Source organism: Oryza glaberrima, chromosome 6, assembly GCF_000147395.1.
Source record: "Oryza glaberrima chromosome 6, OglaRS2, whole genome shotgun sequence".
In the NCBI taxonomy this organism is placed as follows: domain Eukaryota; kingdom Viridiplantae; phylum Streptophyta; class Magnoliopsida; order Poales; family Poaceae; genus Oryza; species Oryza glaberrima.
The window spans coordinates 16,362,415-16,383,948 of NC_068331.1; the positions used below are offsets into that span (position 1 = coordinate 16,362,415).

Consider the following 21,534-nt stretch of genomic DNA (forward strand, 5'->3'; position numbering starts at 1 on the left):
GACGTGCTGCGACGTGCATGCAGCTGTGTCACGCACGCGTGTCGCAAATAGTAGGATGCGGTTGCTTTGTTTGCATCCCTCGCGTGTCGCATACAAGAAACGGTGAGAAAACTCTCGATATCCTTTCTTTCTATATTTGGTACCCATAGGCATAGCTTGTTCCACAGCTCACCCCACATCATCACTATATATGTATTAACCGTCAGATTTTGAGCAGATGGACCAGATTTTTTCACAATCAAACTAAATCCTGGTCGAATCTTTCCGATCCCTATCTGACTATCGCCCATACGTTCAGCTTTCCATCTCCCTGCCACACATAACAAAAAGTTGAGTAATTAATAGATGGCAATGGAAGTACAAGTGAGCAGTCCACTCCACTACATATAAATAGGGATAAAAGCGGATCGAATACGATCGGAAACTGCTCTGTCATATTCGTTTTTATAATTTTTTCGAAATCGAAATCGGAATCGGAAATCCGGATATGAAAACGGAATCGAATATTATCGAATACAAATACGGAGCGAATACGAAGCGAAACGAATACGGTGACGAATATTATATTAATCGGAATATAAAAACCCCTCACTACTAACAAACGATTTTTGCTATTGGGTTTCTAAATTATGCTCTATCATGTTATTATGTTTTTACTGCTATTATTTTGACCATTTTTTCTTATGACTTTGTTTTATCAATTAAAAATTTGAATTTTAAAACTTCAAATGATATTTTGAAGCAGTAAATAATTTCAGCTGAAAAGTCATCAACATAAAAGTTGTAGAACTCATCAAGACATATAACTTTTATTTTGATCAATTCTTAATCTGACAAAGTGATAGTAACATTGTTCATAAAATTTACATCTCTCTCTTATATTTTATAAAACCAAATGAGAGATATGCAAATTTTATGAACAATATTACTATCACTTTACCGGATGAAGAAATGATCAAAATAAAAGTTATAGATCTTGTTGAGTTATACAATTGAAGTTGATGACTTTTCCAGTTGAAATGATTTAGTATTTGAAAATATTATTTGAAGTTGTCATACTTTTAAATTCAAATTCAAACTGTTCAAACAAAGTCATATAGAAAAATGATCAAAATAAAAGTTATAGATCTTGATAAGTATACAACTTTGTTTTTGACAATTTTTCCATTTGAAATCAGTTACTACCCGAAAAAATTATTTGAATTTCTTATATTTTAAAATTCAAATTTTATATAGTTCAATCAAACTCGGATGGAGAAATGACGAAAATAAAATTGGTAGATCTCAATGAGTTCTACAATTTTGTTTTTGACAACTTTTACATATGAGTTCATTTAGTATCATAAAATTCAAATCGAAATTCATTTTTGCCAAGAAGTTTGATTTGCCTCTTCTTTGGGTTGGGCTGGATTATGGGCCTTATGTGTAAGTCGGATATCCGATGGAAAATACCCGATAATATCTGACGGATATCTGATTTCCGATGGATATCACCTATATCTCTACTACTTTAAAATTCCATAGTGGTGACAGTGATTCCAACCCTGACAGACACGCACCATTCTATCCGTACAATCACCAGATCCAACTGCCAGATCGATCCCTTCGCTCTCCTCCTCCTCCGCCCGCTCCCCCACCCCAACCCACAGGGTTGTTGGATCACAGGATCAAACGGTCCAGATTACGTCGCGTATCCCCTCGGTTACGGATCGCCTCCCCCTCCGCCACTCGCACCTCGACCCCTCCCCCACCTTCTTCGCGCTCTTTCCCCTTCATCTCCGTTGCGCATCGCCTCTTCCGCCCTCGCCGATCTGCATAGGCACCGCCACCTCGCAGGTCTTCAGTCTTCGCCGCCGGCCACCGCTCCGTCTCCCTCCCCTCTCATAGCCACCGTCGCCTCGCAGTTGCCTCAAGTTTCATCAATCACATATCACCGTCGCACTGCCATCTCAAGTCCCTCCCGATGCAAGCGCTGCCGACCTCAAATCGATAGGAACGCCGCCAACAACCCTCTCTTCACCATCGATCTGGCCTCACAAGGTGGCGGGAGCTCGAATGACGGTGGCTGAGATTGGAAGGGGAGGGAGGAGTGGCGCCACAGCTCTCCCCGGTGGCCCATCGTCCTCTCCTCCATCTCCTCTCCGCTGCCTTCACGCTTTCCCACGCACCTGCTCACGCCACCTCCATCCCATCGGCGCCGCAGCACTCATCGGCGTGCATCCACCCCCTGAGACCCCGCTCCTAGCCGTTGCCCATCTTCTCCTCAAGGCCACCGTCCGGCAGGTCCACGAGGCCGGTCTGGAGTGCGAGCTCATTCCTACCTAGCGCCGCGAGACATTGTTCATGCAATACTGGTTGCCCCACGTATCCTCCTACACCATTAAGCCAAGGTGAGAGGTACGACGACCTTTCACAGAAATTCGATGACCTCAACTAGCGTAAGTGTTCCCTCTCTTGGTGCAGTACTTGCTGTTCGGATCAATCCATGCAACTGAAAACAATCTTGATCTGAGGCCTAAATCAGTGCGGGTGATTATGCAGAACTCGACTAATATTTTTTTGTCATTTCTATGTAGAGGAAATTTGAGGAGGTATTAGAATTCAGAATCGTAATGCAGACCACCAGGGAAATGATGTGGGATTTGTCATCCCATAGGTAACCTTTATGATTTACCATGTTACAAAGTTAAACCGAAATGATAATGCAAAGTAGCTCCGTGTTTATTCTATTGCTTCAGCCTTCAGGGTCATGGAAACGATTCTAAGGTTGGGTACTATGGGAGAGAAGGATAGTTGATTGTCACGCCCAGAAATTCACAAGTAATTTCCGAACTAATTTGTGCATTAAGACCCTCGTCCAGGACTCAACCGAGGTACACAAACTGACAATTTAATATACAGATTCATCAAAATAACTAAAGCGAATAAATACTTACATAAGAGGCACTTAGTCCTCACCATGAAGAAAACTGCAGCGGAAAAATAAAACCTAGCGAAGCTTCAGCTCCACTCCCACAGGCAGCTCAACTGGGATCTAAACCAAATGTCTTCTCCTTCTGGATCCTTTTTCTTCAACTGAGGTTTGATGATTATTTGCAAGGTGAGTACATGCAATACTCCGCAAGCCACACAGCAAGTATGCAAGTGCACAAGGATACCAAAGGATGGCATAATATAGGGTTCATTTGCGAAAGCAGTATTTAGCAAAGATTTAAGAATTTGTAAAACAGTATAGCAATTAATCATCAATATTAATCAACACTGAACAGCACACCCATGCTGCTCAGGCCCAACCAAACCTGAACAACCAACCCCGGTCGTACAGATCAAACCTCCAAACCAGGAATTATCCATTCCAAACCAGAAGTTAAATTAATTATCACATTATTATCATTAATGAGTAGTGTGGGACTAATCACGAAAAACATTGTTAGACCCGCCCATAACCGCGGGCACGGCTATTTGAATAGTTTTACTCTGGCCAGAGATGTACCACTGTACCCACAAGACACGATTCCACACATGTTGCCATGCCTCGAAGTACCACCACGGCACTACAAAGGGGGAAATCGTGACAATACCCTTTGCCCAACACAACTCACCACAGTGCACCATTCCTGGATCATAATCACCCCCTCAAAAACCAGAGGCATGGATTCCCCAGCGACCCCCACGGACCTCTCGCCGCTTCTTAGTCTGGCACCCCGTAATGAACCATGCTATACAAAAGGTAAAGCCGTTGCCCACGCTGGCTTGTTGTTGGCACGGTTAATATTTCACAACAATAGCTCGCGAACCGGTCCTTAATTGTCATGAGCACGACCTTCAAAACCATGTGCTCACAACCCACCATTAATCATATTTTAATTATCAATTAATTATCATAACACGATTAACCATCGTAAGCTACCATTAAATATAACCATAAGTAATAGTGAAGCATAATTTATCCCATTAATGAGCTAATGTTTCTAAGCACGGCTAAGCAACTGTAAATAACATCTAGCTGAACCAATCCAATATATAAGGTCCATGCTAGTCAAATTATAACCCATAGGAAAATAAAGTCATATTCGGCCATAATTAAATGAGAAAGGCTCACCACCCGATGACATTCTAAAATAATGCATAAGTTGAAATAAAACATTAACTTTAAACGGGTTCAACATGCTTGCCTTGCGAAAAAGTGTCTTCAATTCGTCTTCAGGAACTTCTCCAACGAACGAACGATCCTCCGAAACAACGGAAAACTAAACCTATAACACTAATAAAAACCAAATGAACAGTACAATTAAAGTTCATAAATAGGTAGAGCTTGAATTTAGATGAATTATGGGACTTGAACGACCTCATTCCGAGTTTGTATGAGTTAGATATGAATTTTACAAGATTTAATTCCAATTAAACCTATTAAAGAAAAGACTAATCCAAATTGATTAAACAATTTACAAATGATTTATAGCTGAGACAAAAGATTAAAACATCCTCCAGAAATAGATTAGATCGTAGATAACATATATTAAAAAGGAATAAATTGAAAAGAGATGACAATATTTATATTGATTTTGCAATGGCTTGAGATGATGTGGATGTCAGCGATAACATCATCACCGGCGGATGGCTTTGGATAGCAACGAGGACTGAATGGCGACGCTCCGACGATAAGGGGACAGCTCCGGGAGAGAGAAGACGCGACGACAAACTCACCAATGGCGGCGGCGACGAAAAACGGCAACGGGAGATGGCCGGCGACGACAAACGATGACACAACGGTGGAAAGCGAGAGCACTAAAGCAAAGAGGAGAACAAGACAGTCCTTACCCACAGTTGCATGATGATGGGCGACGAACGGCAGCCGGCGACGAGCTTCGAGCGGCGGCGAGATCGGGACGACTGTGACGGCGGCTTTACGGCGAACACCGGCGGAGAAGAAGGGGTGGACGGCCTTCGGCTTGGCGCTGCGATGCCACCGGAGGAAACGGCGAGGTTCGGCGACCACGGGAGAAGCGGCAAAGCTTCGCCGGAGATCAAAACATGGCGACGGCTCGGCCTTCACGGTGACGGCGACTTCCGGCGGAGTTCGGCGCAAAAGAACGGGTGGCCGGGGTAGCTCTCACCCTTGCGAAGCCGAGGGAGGTGACGGGGCTGACCGGCGACGGCCGAGGCGACGGCGCACGGCGGCTGGAGAGGCGACCGGAGGTGGAGAGAGAGGGAGCTCGCGGGGAGGCGGCTAGGGTTAGGGAAAAATTCGGGAAAAAGGAGGAAACGGAAGACGAGGTCGAGGGGCTGCTATTTATAGCCGGAAGAGGGAGAGATCGGCTCGGGAACGGATGGAATCGGCGACGGATTAGTTAGGGTTCGCCGGAAAAACGGAGCTCGAAACCGCGCCGAATTCACGCAATATACAACGGTATTCAAAGGGGTTTCTTAGGGATAAGGTAGAGGAGATCGAGGGGAATCCGTTTTTGCAACCAATTTTAGAAACGGAGCACGGGATGCACCGGATCGAGCGGAGGATGCGGCGTCGGCTTCACGGTCACGGGACGGGAGAGATGCTGGAGGAGGAAGATGGCACTGTAGCCTAGTGGGCCCCAGGGGTCAGAGAGAAAGAAGGAGGAGGGAGCTAATGCAGACTTCGGCCAAGGGAGAGGCACGGGCTGCGGAAGGGAGAAGGGAGAGAGAGGAGTGGGCCGGATTCAGCCCAGACTGAGGAAAAGAATTTAATTAACTTTTTAATTTAAATAATTGCTGAAATGATCTTTCATTTATTAAAAATAATTCCAATACTCAAATAATTCTGAAAAAAATCCAGAGAATACTTGGGCATACAAAGTATTTAATAAAATTTTATCTAGATCAAGTTTATGTTCAATTGTTTCATAGATTTTATTCACACACTTGCTTTAATTATTAAATAAATTCTAAAAATTCCTTTTTCACAACAATTTATAATTTAGCAATTTTCAGGGTGTGACATTGATAGAGGGGAACGACAGTGAATTTTACACTCTGCTACTAATAATTTCTAGGATGCTGTTAATTTAAGATGTGCTTTCTCAAACATCCACAGCGAAGCGGTGTGTTGCGGGGATGGCATGGAGGATTTGAGTTGGGCGGAGAGGTGACGTGGAGAACAGGGGGAGGGCAGGGGCGGCGCAGCACGGGCTTCGGCCGAGCGGCTTGGGCGGGGATGTGGTGTCTTGGAGCAATGGGGGAGGGCAGGAAGGGGCGGCAAGGCGTTGTGGGAGGCTGTCAATGCCATGGCTAGGTTGCAGACTTGCGGTGATGGTGGTGGCAGCAGATGCGGAGAAAAACCAGGAAGCGAGAGGGGGAGTTGCTTTGCATTGTGATGGGCGCAGATGCAAAGAGAAAGCACATGTTTGCCTGTTATCCAAACCGTTGGATTTGACGATCAAATTATCCATATTACGTGTGTTTGTCAGAATTGGAGTCACTATCGCCACTACGATTTTTTTAAAGTAGTAAATGAAAGCCTTATGTCTCAATTGACAGAGGGATTAATCTGAGAGGCTTATTCTTCTAAAAAAATCACCTACTTTTTGGCTAATAAACAATGGATTTTGCATTTAGTTAGGCATGACCTATCTAAATGGATTTTGGTTTGGATTTTTTATTCCTCTCACCTAATTTTGTAATTTAAGGCAATATTTGTGAGCATTGAGAATAGTTGAAGTTTGAATATATGCCTAATGAGAAAGTGTATTACACCTCCAGGATTTTGTATCTGTTAATTGTTAGCTTCATATGCTGTTAAGCCTGTCCTGGTAGTGTATCTGTGAGTTTTTTACTTTGATGCGAAACGGTTTTTCTGATGTTTGCACGTTTCTTCCCCTAGGAGGATGATATGCTTCCTACTCAAATCGCTATTCAGTTGACTAATGAGTATGAATTTTTCCCGCTTCTCATTTAACTTGACAGTCTTCTTGATTTGATAACCATATTTTACACTTTCTCCTTTCAATAGCTGGATTATTGCAGCGGCACAATTCATAAATGACATATTATCCTATTCGGGACATTTCTGTCTGTAAGTGTTAAGTTGACAGATGAATGCAAAGTTCAATTCAGTGCAGTGAAGAACCTGCCAACATATCAAGGGCGAGGGCAGGGGAAGGGTGCTGAGTGCTTCGACACATTTGCGCTTCCAGGTAAAATTTGTTGCTTTTTATTCTTTAATTGCACCTTTTGTTTTTCAAAGGAAGAAAATTCAGTGTTTTCCTTTCATGAACTGGATTGTGCCATCTTATGGTGTTTGTGTAATAAGCATTCTTATATTTGGACCAAAATATGCAGTGCTGTGTTCATCTGTGCACTGTAGTATGTCATTGTCAGATCTTCCTTCAAAGTGGATGGGAGCTATCTGTGCAGATAGGTTGACAAAAAAATGCATGCCCATGTTCAGATTTCATAATCAATACATGTGCAAGTTTCAGACTATTAAAGTTCAGAATGATTTATGCATGACATCACACATTACTAGCTTAATTTATCTCAAAACGCAGGCCTGCACAAGCCCAAGTTTTAGCTCCAAACTATCAAACTGCAAAATTTTCAAATTCATGTGTTTGTCAAAACATAGGCCTGCACAATACATTCATTTTTATTTAAATGTTCCAATAATTGCTTTAAGGTGACAAATTTTGGTTATTTTGGCTATCGTGCTTCCAAAGTTGTTCATGTGGCTTCTCATCTCATTTCATTTTGGCAGGCTTTAGATCACTCTAGCGTGTGGCCTTGGTGTACTAGCCACTTGCCAGGAAAAGGAGTTGATGGATTATGTGGGGGTATGGGAGTGGGAGCTTATGGCACGAGCTGGAGACATGGAGAGAGATTAGCAGGTTCATTAGAAGTGAAATTGTAGCAGAGATTTCTTGATGGAAATTTGACATTGATCAGAACTATTTATATGCAAATTATGCGGCAACATTTTTCTCAGTTTACATAGAAGCTTGTGTTAACATTCTCGTCTGCATAGAAGCTTGCATGGTCCATAACACTAAGGGTAGCGTTTTTCTCAGTTTAATAAAAATTTTAGTGGTTTTATCTTCACTCTTTAAAGCCAAAGAAAAAAAATATTTCCTTCTGGTGGTGAAATCCCATCTTTTTTTTGGCTCTAAGTGAATAAATGCTTCTTTAAATCATGAAAATTGAAAGATGAACTAATGGTTATTGTTATTTTATTTTTTACCCGTTGCAACGCACGGGCACCCTACTAGTCATATTCGTTTTCATATCCCAAAAAAATATCCGAATTCGAAAATTTCCGGATATATCCGACCGAAACTATCCGAATCCGAAAAAAGGTCCGGTTGGACGAAAGTTATCTAAATCACTTTCAACCCTACATATAAGCATGTCACGGCCTGATAAATCCATCCCAAGTTAAAAATCACATTCTAAAAGTTATAATAAAAAATAGTAAAAGTCTAAAAGAAATTCAAATACTAAAATACGTCCAAGAAAAAATCTAATTGAGATTGGAGTATTTTAATTAAATTCTGCATGCTCTAAATTGGTCCCTCAATTTTTAATTGAGTTTCAAGAGCACCCTAAATAATCTTAAATCAACAACTACCAATTGCAGGATTAATTAAAATGAGAAAACCAAAAACTATTTTCCCATAAAGCAGTATGTTGATGACACTTCACTGTTTATGCAAGCCTCAGCCCCTCACCTAATAGCTCTCAAAGCTCTTGTTCGGACAGTTTCTTCATCCACAACGTTAAAGGTGAATTTTGCAAAGTCTGGTATGATTCCACTCAATCTAGACGAAGATAATGCTCTTTTGTTGGCCTCAACTTATGGTTGTTCTCTTTTGTTGGCCTCAACTTATGGTTGTTCTCTGATCTCTCTTCCATTCACATACTTAGGCATCCCTCTCAGTGCTTCAAAGCCAAAAGTGATTGATTTCTCGCCTCTCTCAGACCAAATTGAAAGGAGAATATGGTTGCCACTTTCACTTCACTTTCCCATGGGGATAAATTGACTCTTATACTATGCATACTTACTACAAGTGCTCTTTGTTATTTTCTTACGTTGTCATTGATAATATAGATAGGGCTCGTAGGCATTTTCTTTGGAAGGGTAAAGATCTTACAACTGGACTAGGGTATTACCTCTCCTTAAGGGCCTTAACCAGTATAATCCACATGTTATTATTGTGCACCCCATAAGTATTATTGTCGATCACTACAATCTACAAGTAAATACCAAAGGAGATTACAAATACTTACTTATGTAAAAGAAGTATCCATCGAGGTACAAGATCACGAATACGACAACTACGGCGCTCCTCTAGGACTCTCCCAAAGATAGGCAAATATCTCCAGAACATCCTGAAGTGAAATCCGATATTTGGGGCACTCCTTTTGGAGCTTCCCTTGACACTCTTCTTTTATTCTAACTCTGCTAGAGAGTAGCCTAAATGTGTTAGTGAGTTGTACTCCACTTGTTTTGTTTATTGAGAGTGAGAGCTTCTCCTCATTTTATAGAGGCTAATGACAGTTGTAGGTCAGTGGTTAAGGCAGTTAACACCCTTAACCGTCATTGGGGACAGATGGGGAGTTGCCACATGGAAGCTGACGGTTAGGAGTGCAGTTGGTGGTTCGGTCGAACCATATCCACCACATCTGGCCACCGTACTTCGCTATGAGACTCGCAGGTAGACCCCTATGGCAGTGTACGGTGAATATACTTTAGTTGTGTCAATTTTGCACTAATTTGTGGGTCTTCCAATCCGTGTACTCACGTCTAATTGGCCGGAGGTTATTTCATCGCTTTTCGTCCATAATTCACCTGTATATAAATATTCACCAACTGTTACCACTAAATATTTTTACCTCCGTTTCCTTCCTCCTAATCATCATGATCCTCTCCCTCCCCTTCCGTTCTCCTCATTTCTCCCCTTTTTCTCTTGTTTCCACCTTTTTTTCTTCCTAATTTATCTCCTTATAAATATATTAGTTTTGAAATTATCAATGTTTAAGTTCATTCCATCTAGAGTGAAAAAAAACTTTCACTAATTGAATAATCAACATTTCTATCTCTGGTCGATGAGAGTATCTTTTTAACAATATATAGCAAAATACTGATGCTTGATGATATGGAAAGGTGTACATAAGAATTCTTCTGTGATGGTGCATGAAGTGAGCGCAACTGGATTGACTTGTTTTTGCTATTATTTTGTTTTTTGTGTTTCAGTTTATCATTTAAACTGGAAGAGTTTATCAATCGTGACAATTGCATTCACCTATTACAACACACAAGCATTTTTGCTAGTGCACAATAAAAACTAAAACTACCATAAATTAAAGAAAATGAATGTTCAAGTTTTACTCCTAGATTTAACTACGAATAGAGGTTTACTCGAGGTAAAAGTTTTAATCATGTTTATGTGGACGACATTTATGGTTAAGACCCTATGATATTTTTAGGTTTGCACTATATATTCCCTCTTATCATAGTTCCTTTCCTCTATCAAAATAACAAGTAGGTCCACCCTCTGTTATTGAAAATAATTTTCATGGAATAGTTAAATCTCTAAATGGAAAATTCTTGGGTGTATAAATATATATATTCTTACATTTACTCCAAATCTTATAAATACTCGAGTATAGGGGCTACCCTACAACATTTCTTACAGAGAAGGCTCAATATACTTTACACATTATTAATATCAGCTAACTTATTTTCAATATATATTGATTTTCTAGAATTTCACACGCTAGCTCACCAGCATATATGTTATTTTTTCCTAAATAAGAGTTATGATTAATTTGAAATCACTTATAGAATACATTTATAGTCGTTGTATATTCCGTTTAAGCACATGTAGTATATAAGATAATATATTTCATTTACATCAGATACTGCTTATTTTCCTGGATAAGCTTATCAACCACTATGTCGTATGCCTTTTCGGTAGGATGGAAGCTATCCCAGAAAATATAATCATAAACATTTGGACATGCACTGTGATATTTAATGAATATAGCAGCATTTAGCACTGTGTTGCCGCAGCATCCATCAGATGTATCCTTGAAACCTGCATAAAAAATCATCATGATGTTCAGTGTAATTAAATATATTTGACTCACAGAAAACCCATTACCAAAGTCTAGTTGCTCTATCACATGCAAGCTACGTATACACAAAAAACTGTCTCTAGTGGTTTAAATTTAATCATGCTTGCTTGTGCAAGCTGCGAGTCTTTGCCAATTTATGCAAGTTGAGTTGAACATATCTTCGAAGTTAGTGTTCACTACTTAAAAAACACTTTTTTAGATAGCCCCTTTTTTTTTTTGCAGGTGGGCTAAAAGAAAACTTGTATGTAAAAGGATTTGGACGATGTCCAGTAAAGAGTAAAGAGTCGTATGTGAAAATCTATTTTACACTCGGACAGCTCAATAGATCTATACGTGAAAATATGTTTATTTTCGTAGACATGCCTATTAAGAGGTCAGGGTTGTACGGTGATAGTATATAAATGGAGTAAAAGTCTTTTGTATACATGCTCTTAATCATACATATGTGCCAAGTATACACTTGTTTTGATCAATACATTTGGTCGGTCATGATTAGATTTTTTTTCAATCGGCGGTTATATAGTAGGTTAATTACACATCTAGTATATGTGTATATTATTATAAATATAGTATGCAAAATCTAATGTGTGCGTGCATAGATTAGTCTTACGGTGCGACGCCTGCCGAAGCTGTCCGATTAATGCTATCATATACGCGTGGTGTATGAATGCATACTTTTGGTGCGAGAGTTCAGTGGAAATATACCTAACTTATATATTTCAAACCATATATTACTTTTCAGATCCGTTGAACTCCACTCAAAATATATGACGAAATGAGTATAATATTAAATATTTTAAAATATTTAGAAGTAATTTACTTAAATGCTAGAAGTAACTGAATTCTAAAATGGAAGTAACTTTTTATAGCATTATAAGTAATTACATATATGTGTTAACAGAAAGATCTTCGTATGTAATGTGTAGATTCACAAGTAAATACATGATATTTTTTATTCGAGGTAAGCCATATATATAGAGAGAGAGGGAGATTTTTGTTTTTCGATAAAAGCAATTTATTTCATCTAGAAAGTGATTCTTTAGAAAATAGATGTAACTGTAGAAGTAACTATTGATATTCGAAGCAACTTTTTGCACTGTGTCAGAAGGAACTGCACTGCTGGAGGGAAGTAACTTAACTAAAAATTAATGTAACTCTTCATGGTATTAAAAGTGACTACACTGCTAGAAGAAACTAACCCTTCATGCTACTAAAGGTAACTATATTGCTAGAGGCAAGTAACTCATCGTGGTATTCGAAGTAAAAACACTGCTAAAGGAGTTAAAATCAAAATAAATTTTAAATAATCTGAATATATTCAATATTGTACTCGTTCGTCACATATATTTTAAATAGAGTATGATGGCTCAATAAGATTAAAAAAATATACAGTTATAAAGATATAAGCCATAAAAGGTTTTAAAAATACTAGTGCAATAGTGCTAGACGATGTAGCATATAAACTGCATGGTGCTAACAGGTGGATGCATAAGTTCCGTGTGAGGGAGAGGACGCGGTATTTCTATTTTTGGAAAGTGTTGCGCTTATCGTTATCGCGTCTAATATAGTTGTAGTAGTATGTTTTTTTAGATCTCATTGTTTATCTAAAATGAAAAGAATAACTAAAGAGAATTTACAAACTTACCATAATAACCAGGATTGTGGATCAGGTCGAGCAAATTGTAGTATATGTCAAAATAAACAACCCTTAAACCATCAATATTATGTTCGACATTTAGTCGATCGATTTCCTGCTTCATTCTAGTATTAAATAATTCTGATGCTTGATTTCGTAATGGTTCGCATTCTCTTGATGGACCAGTTCTCTGTGAGGGACAACAACCAAGTGGTGGAACACCAACGAATCCAATCATCTTAGCACCCATCTCATTCATTGTCTGTACAAGAGATAGGTTTAGTGTGAAAGAATGAAAATAAATGGATCATCCCATGAAATAATCTACAATGTAAAAATGCCAATATTTATTATCTAAAATATGTACCTATAACGATATTATTTTATAAAATGATGGCATTATTTTTTTTAAATAACTCAATGCATACAATGATCTGGTGACAAGTAGAATCTAGCTAGCTTGCAAGTTTGTAAAACATGTTGAAAACGACGAACTAAAGTAATTTCCTAATGGTGAGAATTTCCATTTGTTAACTTGCTAAATTAAATTGTTTCTATTAATAAGATGAAATCCTAGTGACAACGAGATGGTTGAAATATAACATGTCAAGTAATTCTAATAACACCAACTCGAGAACAAGTAATAAAAACGCGTGTATATCACTCGTTCTTTTTAACTGAAAATGAGTTTATATCACTCATGGAAGTAATAACACAACAATGTTTATTTGCTAGGGATAGAAAATACGAAATACCACCTCCACTCTCAAAGAGATGTTATTGGACTTTCCGGTTTTAAACTTTGCCTACTCTTTTTTAGCAATAAATTAATAACAACATATACAAATAATGCTACATTATAGAATTGTGTGATGTATTTTTCGTAAATACGAGGAAAGAATTATTGGGCCTTTTTAATCCATTTGAAGGATTCAAGTAATAGTCAACTATACGAATTATTAAAAGCAGAGGGAGATGAAGATATTCTTACACATTCTGCTGATCACAGAAATATATGGGATATTTAAACGTTGCAGTGCTTACATTACAACTGAAATAAATGGTAATTTTCCATGTAATCAAAATGGCTTAAAAATAATATGGATGAAAAATAGAATAACTATTTACCAGAGTAAAGTTAACTGCGTTAGAGACAACAAAGTCCACGTAGCCAGGAATGTCATATTGATGCCGCCTCACAGGAAGCGTAAAATAATTGTTGAGCAAGTCATTTGCTCCCATGACAGTAAAGAAAACTGCTTCTGAGAGAATACGTGTCATTGCCTCCTCTCCGATCAAAGATGTAAGCTTCTGCTTGTAGTCACTGAATAAATTGAGTTGTCCTGAACTCGATATGGCAGTCTGCATGATCATAACAAAATATTACATATGCACATGTATACATCAATTGGTATTTCACAATTAACGAAATGTCTTTTTTTATGGTGCATTATGAGGAAATATAAATTTGTTTCGAAGTATTTTCTGAGAGTTTTGAGCTAATAACAAAACTATACCGATATAGAAGTGAGGGGATCATATCCACTGCCTCCTGAGGCAAAGGCCACACCAGTAAGTAGGTCATTTAGTTCAAGGTCCTGATCTTTGTAAGCTGGCAATAGCTCCTTAATGCCCAACTTAGAAGCTGTATGATAACAAATATTGAAGTCATATATACAACATATAGCATGGTTATTTTTTATACGGTAATAAACTCATTCTGTTCTGACTTAATCTTAATCAATGATTAATCCAGTAAAAAAAATATACGGACAAAGAAAAAAAAGACAACTACAATCCTGATTTGCTAACCATGTAACACAAAACAATCTGATATTGTAATTATACGGTATCGTTAGAAATCAAAGTACGTTATATTTTGGAATGACCGAATATGTAATAATTGTAAAGAACTTGTATGTTTGTTGCTCATCTTTCTTCAGATGGACCCTTTAATTTTTTTCATTCTTGCCACTACAACAAAAACATTGTTTTAAGACGTTTCACTTAAGTCATTCTATAAGTCGTCTCTTTTTTATAAGTGAAATTGAAATAGGGACGATGTTTGAGACGCTTTATTAGTTGAGGACATAGTTTAAGACGCTTTACAGGTTAGCACAAAATTAAATCGTTTAGAGACGAATATTGAGACGTTTTTGGAACGTCTCATGTGTAGAAATGAGTTTTGAGACGTTTTTATTATATACGTGTCATCGTTATTAGATACTGTTCCTAATCGTCATCATCAAATACCATTATAATAATATTATAATTATTTGGACAAAAAAATAAATATTTAATATTTAGTCTTAGATTAAAAAATAAGAGAACTAATACAGGACACATGTTTGCAGAGTTGCAATATAAAAAAAACTATCTATTTACCTTCAAGATTGTCACGTTAATGACTTGGTTAGTGCATGAACTTTGCAACCTGCAGGTGCTGTGTTCGAGCCCAGATGAAAGCATTAATATCAAATATATTAAGATGTGCGTGCCTATATAAAAGCGTCTCTATATTTTGTAGAGATGCAATTTACCGTCTCTAGCAACGTCTTAAATAATATAGGTACGCTTTAAAAAGCGTCTCCATAATTTTGAGACGGTGCAAATAGAGACGATCCTACGACGCTTTATAAAAGCGTCTTAGTTATCTGTGGGAGACGAAATAAAACGTCTTTATCTTACAAATAAGATGTCTCCTTTGGGTTGTTTTGTTGTAGTGTGCATGACGCTTCTAAAAAAAGTTGCAAGTTGTCTTGTTCGTAGCCGATTGCAGTTAGGCTAATCTAGGATGTATGATGACACATAGAGGTGAATTGCACTTTTGGTGACCTTTTCTTACCAAAGTTATGGTTTGGCTCGACCACCCTTCACTCAACCCACTAGGAAATTTTACCACCACAATTCTCTTATATATCCACATCTAAGTTATCCTCTGTCAACGAACCACATCTAGGCACAACTGATTTCAGAAGAGGGCAGCGACAATGAGGTCACCTTTGAAGCTCGAGGGCGAGCCTCGGCGGAGGGCTTGGTGAAGGCGACTGCGGCGAAGGAGAAGGGTAGGGGTGTCAGTGATGGCGAAGGGGAGGAGTAGCCTCATACTGCCTGAGCTAGTGGTGACACGACGAAGGGGAGGAACGTAACTAGCGGCCGCGGGGAAGCCCTAGGTTGGCGGCGACAATGCTGGCCTTGCGCCACTCCAGGCCCGATGCGAGGGCTGTGCTAACTGGTGGCATGGTAGCTGCGACAATGACCGGCTGTTGTGAGGAGGTGAGCGAGGAGGGCTGCTGCTGTTGCTACAAGTGCCCTCATCCGTGTGGGGAGAATAAATATGTTCGAACCCGATCTGGCCTGCTTCTGATGTTTATGTATGCTTGTGAATCTGGGTTGGATTTGTGAATACAAATTATTATGGAACAACTTGATTTGTTTCATTTTCCAATCATGTGAATTGTTCTCTCTCTAATTTGTGTCTTGATCTATGGATATGGGTTTGGCAACTGTCATTCATAAGGCAGCTGCATACATTGTTTTTTTTTTGTTGAAAATATTTTTTCCAGTCGGTTGGCTTCATATAGTTGCCTGTAAAAAATAATTTTCTCACGTAGTCCGCTTAACCATAGCCTGCTGTAACTATAAAAATCAACTTTTGTGACCTATCTGGGAAGATCGTCGATTTTTCAAAGCCTTTAGTCACAGGTGGAGTGCCTGGTCACGTAAAAGATGTGTTCCATAGCAGTGTGTATCATTTATAGCTACCAAGTCCTTTCCATTATTTTTTTAATCCTTGTGTAGTTCAATGACATCATCGTGGCAAACCATATAATGAACATTATTTTAATTGTAGACATATAATAATTTTTAGGGATAATCTACTCCATGTCACTGAGTTTGTCTCAGTTCAATAATTTGCCATAGATATTGATGTTTTCTATAATATACCGATGGCTTGATCAATTGGTCTTCAATATACCATTGGACTGACTATTTTCAAAGACACCCAAAATACCCTTAAAAATGTACCACGTCAACAATCGGTTTATCTCAGTAGAAGTTTGAAAAACTACGTATTTTAGTGTAGCCTCCTTACCCAACCTGGAAGTTTGTATATAACTTTCAAGTTTTCTTGGTATTTTTTATTTAAATTTTTTTGGCTTATGATAGTGAAATTGCTTACACAAAAGATAACAACACAAAAATATTTTTTTTACCATATGAAAGATGATCTATGCTACTTTAAGAGGATCTAGCGGGGGAATAGTGAATTTGTCACCTTATAGCTACTCCTATTGTAAATTTTAGAAATCACCCCCTGAGCTTCTTTATATTAATAACAATCAATCTAAGTATATCGATGCATAGAATCAAATTAAGGTAAATGTTTTCCATTGCAACACGACAGGTGGAACATTTCATGAAAAATAAATTTTATCTGTAGCAAAGCACATGCATTTAGCTAGTTTACATTAAAAAACAGAAGCACACAAAAACTTATACACAAACTTCCATGTAGTATAAAGATAATGTATAAAAAGTCATATTTTTTTCAAACCTTCTTATAAGGGTATTTTAGATATTTTTGAAAGAAATGCAATACAATGGCATATTGTAGAACAATTAGTAAAGTCGTAGTATATTACGGAAATTGACAATGTCAATGGCAAATCATTGAACCAGGATAAACTCAGCGATGAATTTTTACTTCTTATGTACTAAAAATTTATAACATCTTTTCGCAATAAATCTTTTCATATGCACACCATAATATTTTTATGTTCTTCATTAATGTACGCAACTATTATAATACACTTCTATGCTAAGAGATTCTTTGCAACAAAGGAAAACTAGATGAATTTTTGATGATTTGATACCTATGAATTTCTTTTTTACTATATGATCCTTTGGAGCAAAGGAATCTCTCTCTCAAATTTCTTTGAAATTCCTGTGAAATGGGCTATTTCATATGAATTTTGGACATGAGGTTCTACCTCATGTTTAATTTTCTCTTTCGTTGACACAAATTTATGTGTTATCCAAACTATAATTATGTAACCTTCCTTTGATTTTATAGGAATTCAATGAGTAATGACACTCTATTACTGCATTTTAGTGTTCATTTACTAAGGGGGTGTTTGGATCCGGGGACTAAACTTTAGTCCCTGTCATATCAGATGAATTTGGAGTATTAAACATAGACTACTTATAAAACTAATTATATAAATGAGAGCTAATTCGCGTGAAAATTTTTTTAAGCCTAATTAATCCATAATTAGCGCATGTTTACTGTAGCATCACATAGGCTAATCATGAATTAATTAGGCTTAATAGATTCGTCTCGCGAATTAGTCCAGGGTTATAGAATGGGTTTTATCAATAGTCTAAATTATTTATAATTAGTGTCTAAACATCCGATGTGATAGGAACTAAAAAGTTTTAGTCCCATCTAAACAGAGCCTAAGGTGCTCTAAAAGGTTTATTACAGGATTGGCTACAAAGCGAAACGTTCTGACAAGTAAATTAATCATGCCACAAGCCCACAACTAGGCGAAATACATTATAGCCCTGTTGTCCGAGAACTATTCATAAGTTTAATGGTGATCAGTAGGGTAGTTGGAATGTGGTTTGCATTAAGGTCGCAGGAGAAAAATATCACACTATGGACCGACGGCATGCATCCAAATGAACTTAAGAATATATTAATTATATGAAACTATCAGACTGCATTGTTTTCAAATAATTTGTTGTTATTCTGAAATTATAAAATAGCAATTCGAAAATTTTCTTATGCGAGGAATAGAAATTCAAAATTTGAAAGTTCTAACTTGAAGTTTTGAGGTTGTAGTTTGAAAATTTTCAAAGTACAGTAATTAAATTTCAGCATAACTTAATTAATTTGGGAGAATATTGAATTTTAAACAAAGTTAGGAATACTTTTACAAAAAATATTATATTCTAAAATATTCAAAATTCTCACAAGTAGGAATACCCTCATTGGGAACCAACACATGTAAGAGCGATATCAATATGATGTTGTGTTAATTTTGTAAAAAAAATGCACAATTTTCACAACATCATCTGGGTAAAAAAAAAATGCAGAAGCATTTAAATTTGATCGATAACGGTATTGACCTAACTGCAACTGTAATTGTTCTGAATAGAGATATTTAATTTAACTGAAAAATGGTTAAAACGAGTTGTAAGATACAACTCTTGATAGCAAAATTTGGAGTACGACTTCAACAGATGGTGGAAGCAAAACTTCGTCAAGAATATAAATCCAGCTGTATTGAATTTCAAAGAGTGCGTGAAACTTAAACCGACCGATGCGTTGATCCAACTTAGTTACTAATTTAATCCGTTCATCCGGCAAATAAAAAATACTTTTGGAGCATAAACCGTGGATGAGACAACCGGCTGACCAATCGAATGACAATGTGTTGACCTACCGCCCTATTTGTATCCGGAGGGCTATTTAGGAGTATTAAACGTAGATTACTGACAAAACCCATTCCATAACCCCTAGGCTATTTTTGCGAGACGAATCTAACGAGGTATATTAATCGATGATTTGCTACAGTGATGCTACATAGTGCAAACCATAGGACGTGGAGTACTCCTTAAATAAACATGCTGTAAACCGAAGCTACACAAAATGATGGTGCTACGACTATTTAGTGTCAAAATAAGCCCGAACACACTGTCACAGCTTATATACTTTCTCTGTTGCAAATAAGTGTAGCCCCACACAGTTTAAATTAATAGAGCTGTTCTTATTTTGGAACAGAGGAAATAGCTAAAAATAGAGCAATTAAGTGCAGTTACTTAATTAGCAGAAAGTATCCAGAGAGTGCATCGTCTATAGGAAGGAGTACTCCCTCCATAAAAAAAAAAAATTCAAAGACCAATAGATAAATATTTGTTCGGAGCTATTCTCGGAAATTAATTTAGGAGTACGTGTGTACGTGCGTAGTAGTACCTATCAAGTCACCGGGGACCTTGCCGTTGGAGAATCTGCCGGTGGCGACCCCGCCGGGGAAGTCCTGCCCGTACGGCGGGAAGTCGGCTCTCGCCTCCGTCAGTTGCCCGTTGTTGTTCCCTGGATCCACGATCGAGTCGCCGAACATGAAGATCGCCTTGAACCGGCTCCTCACCTGTGCCTCACTGATGCCTGGTGCAACCCCGGCCACCACCACCACCAAAACCCCCAGCAGCTGCAGCTGCTGCAGCAGGACCAAGCTTCTACCGCGGCAGCGGCGACGCAAGTGGCCGGCGGCGCAGAGGCCCTGCAGCTGCTCCCAGCAAGACGCCATTGGTCTCTCTGCCTGGACCAGCGGAATGTGCGCTCTCCTGCCGCCACAGCATTGAATATATAGTACAGTTTTCTTTAGCTCTTGCCAGTCAGTATAGTACTCCTCTGCAACTACGGGCCAGAGCTAGCTAATACTGCTTCTACTATCAATTGGCATGATACGGTGGTTGTCAGTTAAGTTCATTCATTGCAGTGCATGGGATAGAATGCACATGGCACCATGAACCCGATCAACGTTTTAGAGACAGGCAAAAGCACGGGCGCACGAGAGACCCGCTGGCCCTCGTCAATTTGATGTGTCCAGCCCAGAATCTCACCAGTTGTGCACTTGTGCTACGTACACGGTATAAATAGATTAGGACGTGTGTGTACCAATGGAAGAACCGATCGAAACAGACTCGATCTAGCTAGCAGACGCACTAAAATTAATATTGTACAGTTACATCCATATGTTTTGTACTGTGTCTAAGGCTGTGTTATTCCCCCATCTATTTCAACTCACCTTCTTCATGTTCCATGTACACGTTTTTCAAATTACTAACTGGTGTGTTTTTTAAAAAGGGTTTACGTAGGAAAGTTGTTTTAAAAATCATATTAATCGATTTTTTTAAAAAATAATAAATACTTAATTAATCATAAGAAAATGTATTGCTTTGTTTTGCGTGCGGGAAAGGTGAGTTCCCAATCTCACCTCCCAAACACAGCCTAATAAGGACCGTCAAGTTGACCCAAATTAATATTCTAGACACTGATGGATCAAGAAGAAAATAACGAGGGGTTTCAGTAAACTTGAGAAAGCTATATATATCTCTTCTTCGTATGTATATTCTGTATGTGCATGTGATAAAAAGTTTTATTGGGGATTTTATGGTGGTCCTATTGTCAGCCGTGGAGGCTTGAGCTTTCGTCGCCCTCATTCTAGATTTGCCCCTGCTAGGCAGCGATAGGTTTGTAGTGTAAACTAGCTGCATGATGGCATTATAAATTGTTAGTGAAGTAGTAGATGCCAAATCGGATGGTAATAAATATGATTTGGGAGTCGCCACAAATAGTCGATCAATTGTCAACCTCATGGAGAATAAAGCTGATGAGCGGTAATTGTCGACCCGGACGAGCCAAATCATGGGCGTCATGAATGCACGCCGAGTACACTGCTACAGCTCGTCTCGCCTATAGAATGAGAATCACTATGATGGGCAAGCAGCATCAGCAGCAACAGAAGATGGAGCCAGTACTTACTGTTGTTGCACTAGCAAGAGGACTCCACTTCTACTAAAACCATCTTTCGTGGCGGTCAGTTTGGGTTTTCGCTGGCGGAATTTGGAGCCGCCACAAAGCAAAGGCCAGTGAAAATCAAGATCTTCGCTAGCGGTTATTGGCCGCCAGCGAAAAACATTTTCGCTGGCGGTCGTCTTAAGACAGCCGCCAGCAAAGATCCATTTTCGCTGGCGGCTGGCTTAAGACGACCGCCAGCGAA

At 38.6% G+C, this 21,534-nt stretch overlaps 1 protein-coding gene across 1 annotated transcript; it reads right to left on the reverse strand.

Moving 5' to 3' along the window:
• Window positions 1-10,601: 10,601 nt before the first annotated feature.
• On the reverse strand, window positions 10,602-20,163 carry LOC127775977 (GDSL esterase/lipase EXL1-like). The gene is made up of 5 exons (XM_052302291.1): window positions 19,725-20,163; window positions 14,260-14,387; window positions 13,871-14,104; window positions 12,752-13,004; window positions 10,602-11,066 (listed from the first exon to the last, which is right to left on the reverse strand). Exons 1-5 carry the CDS (start codon window positions 20,056-20,058, stop codon window positions 10,879-10,881), a joined length of 1,137 nt encoding a protein of 378 aa, XP_052158251.1. The 5' UTR covers window positions 20,059-20,163; the 3' UTR covers window positions 10,602-10,878.
• Window positions 20,164-21,534: the final 1,371 nt, after the last annotated feature.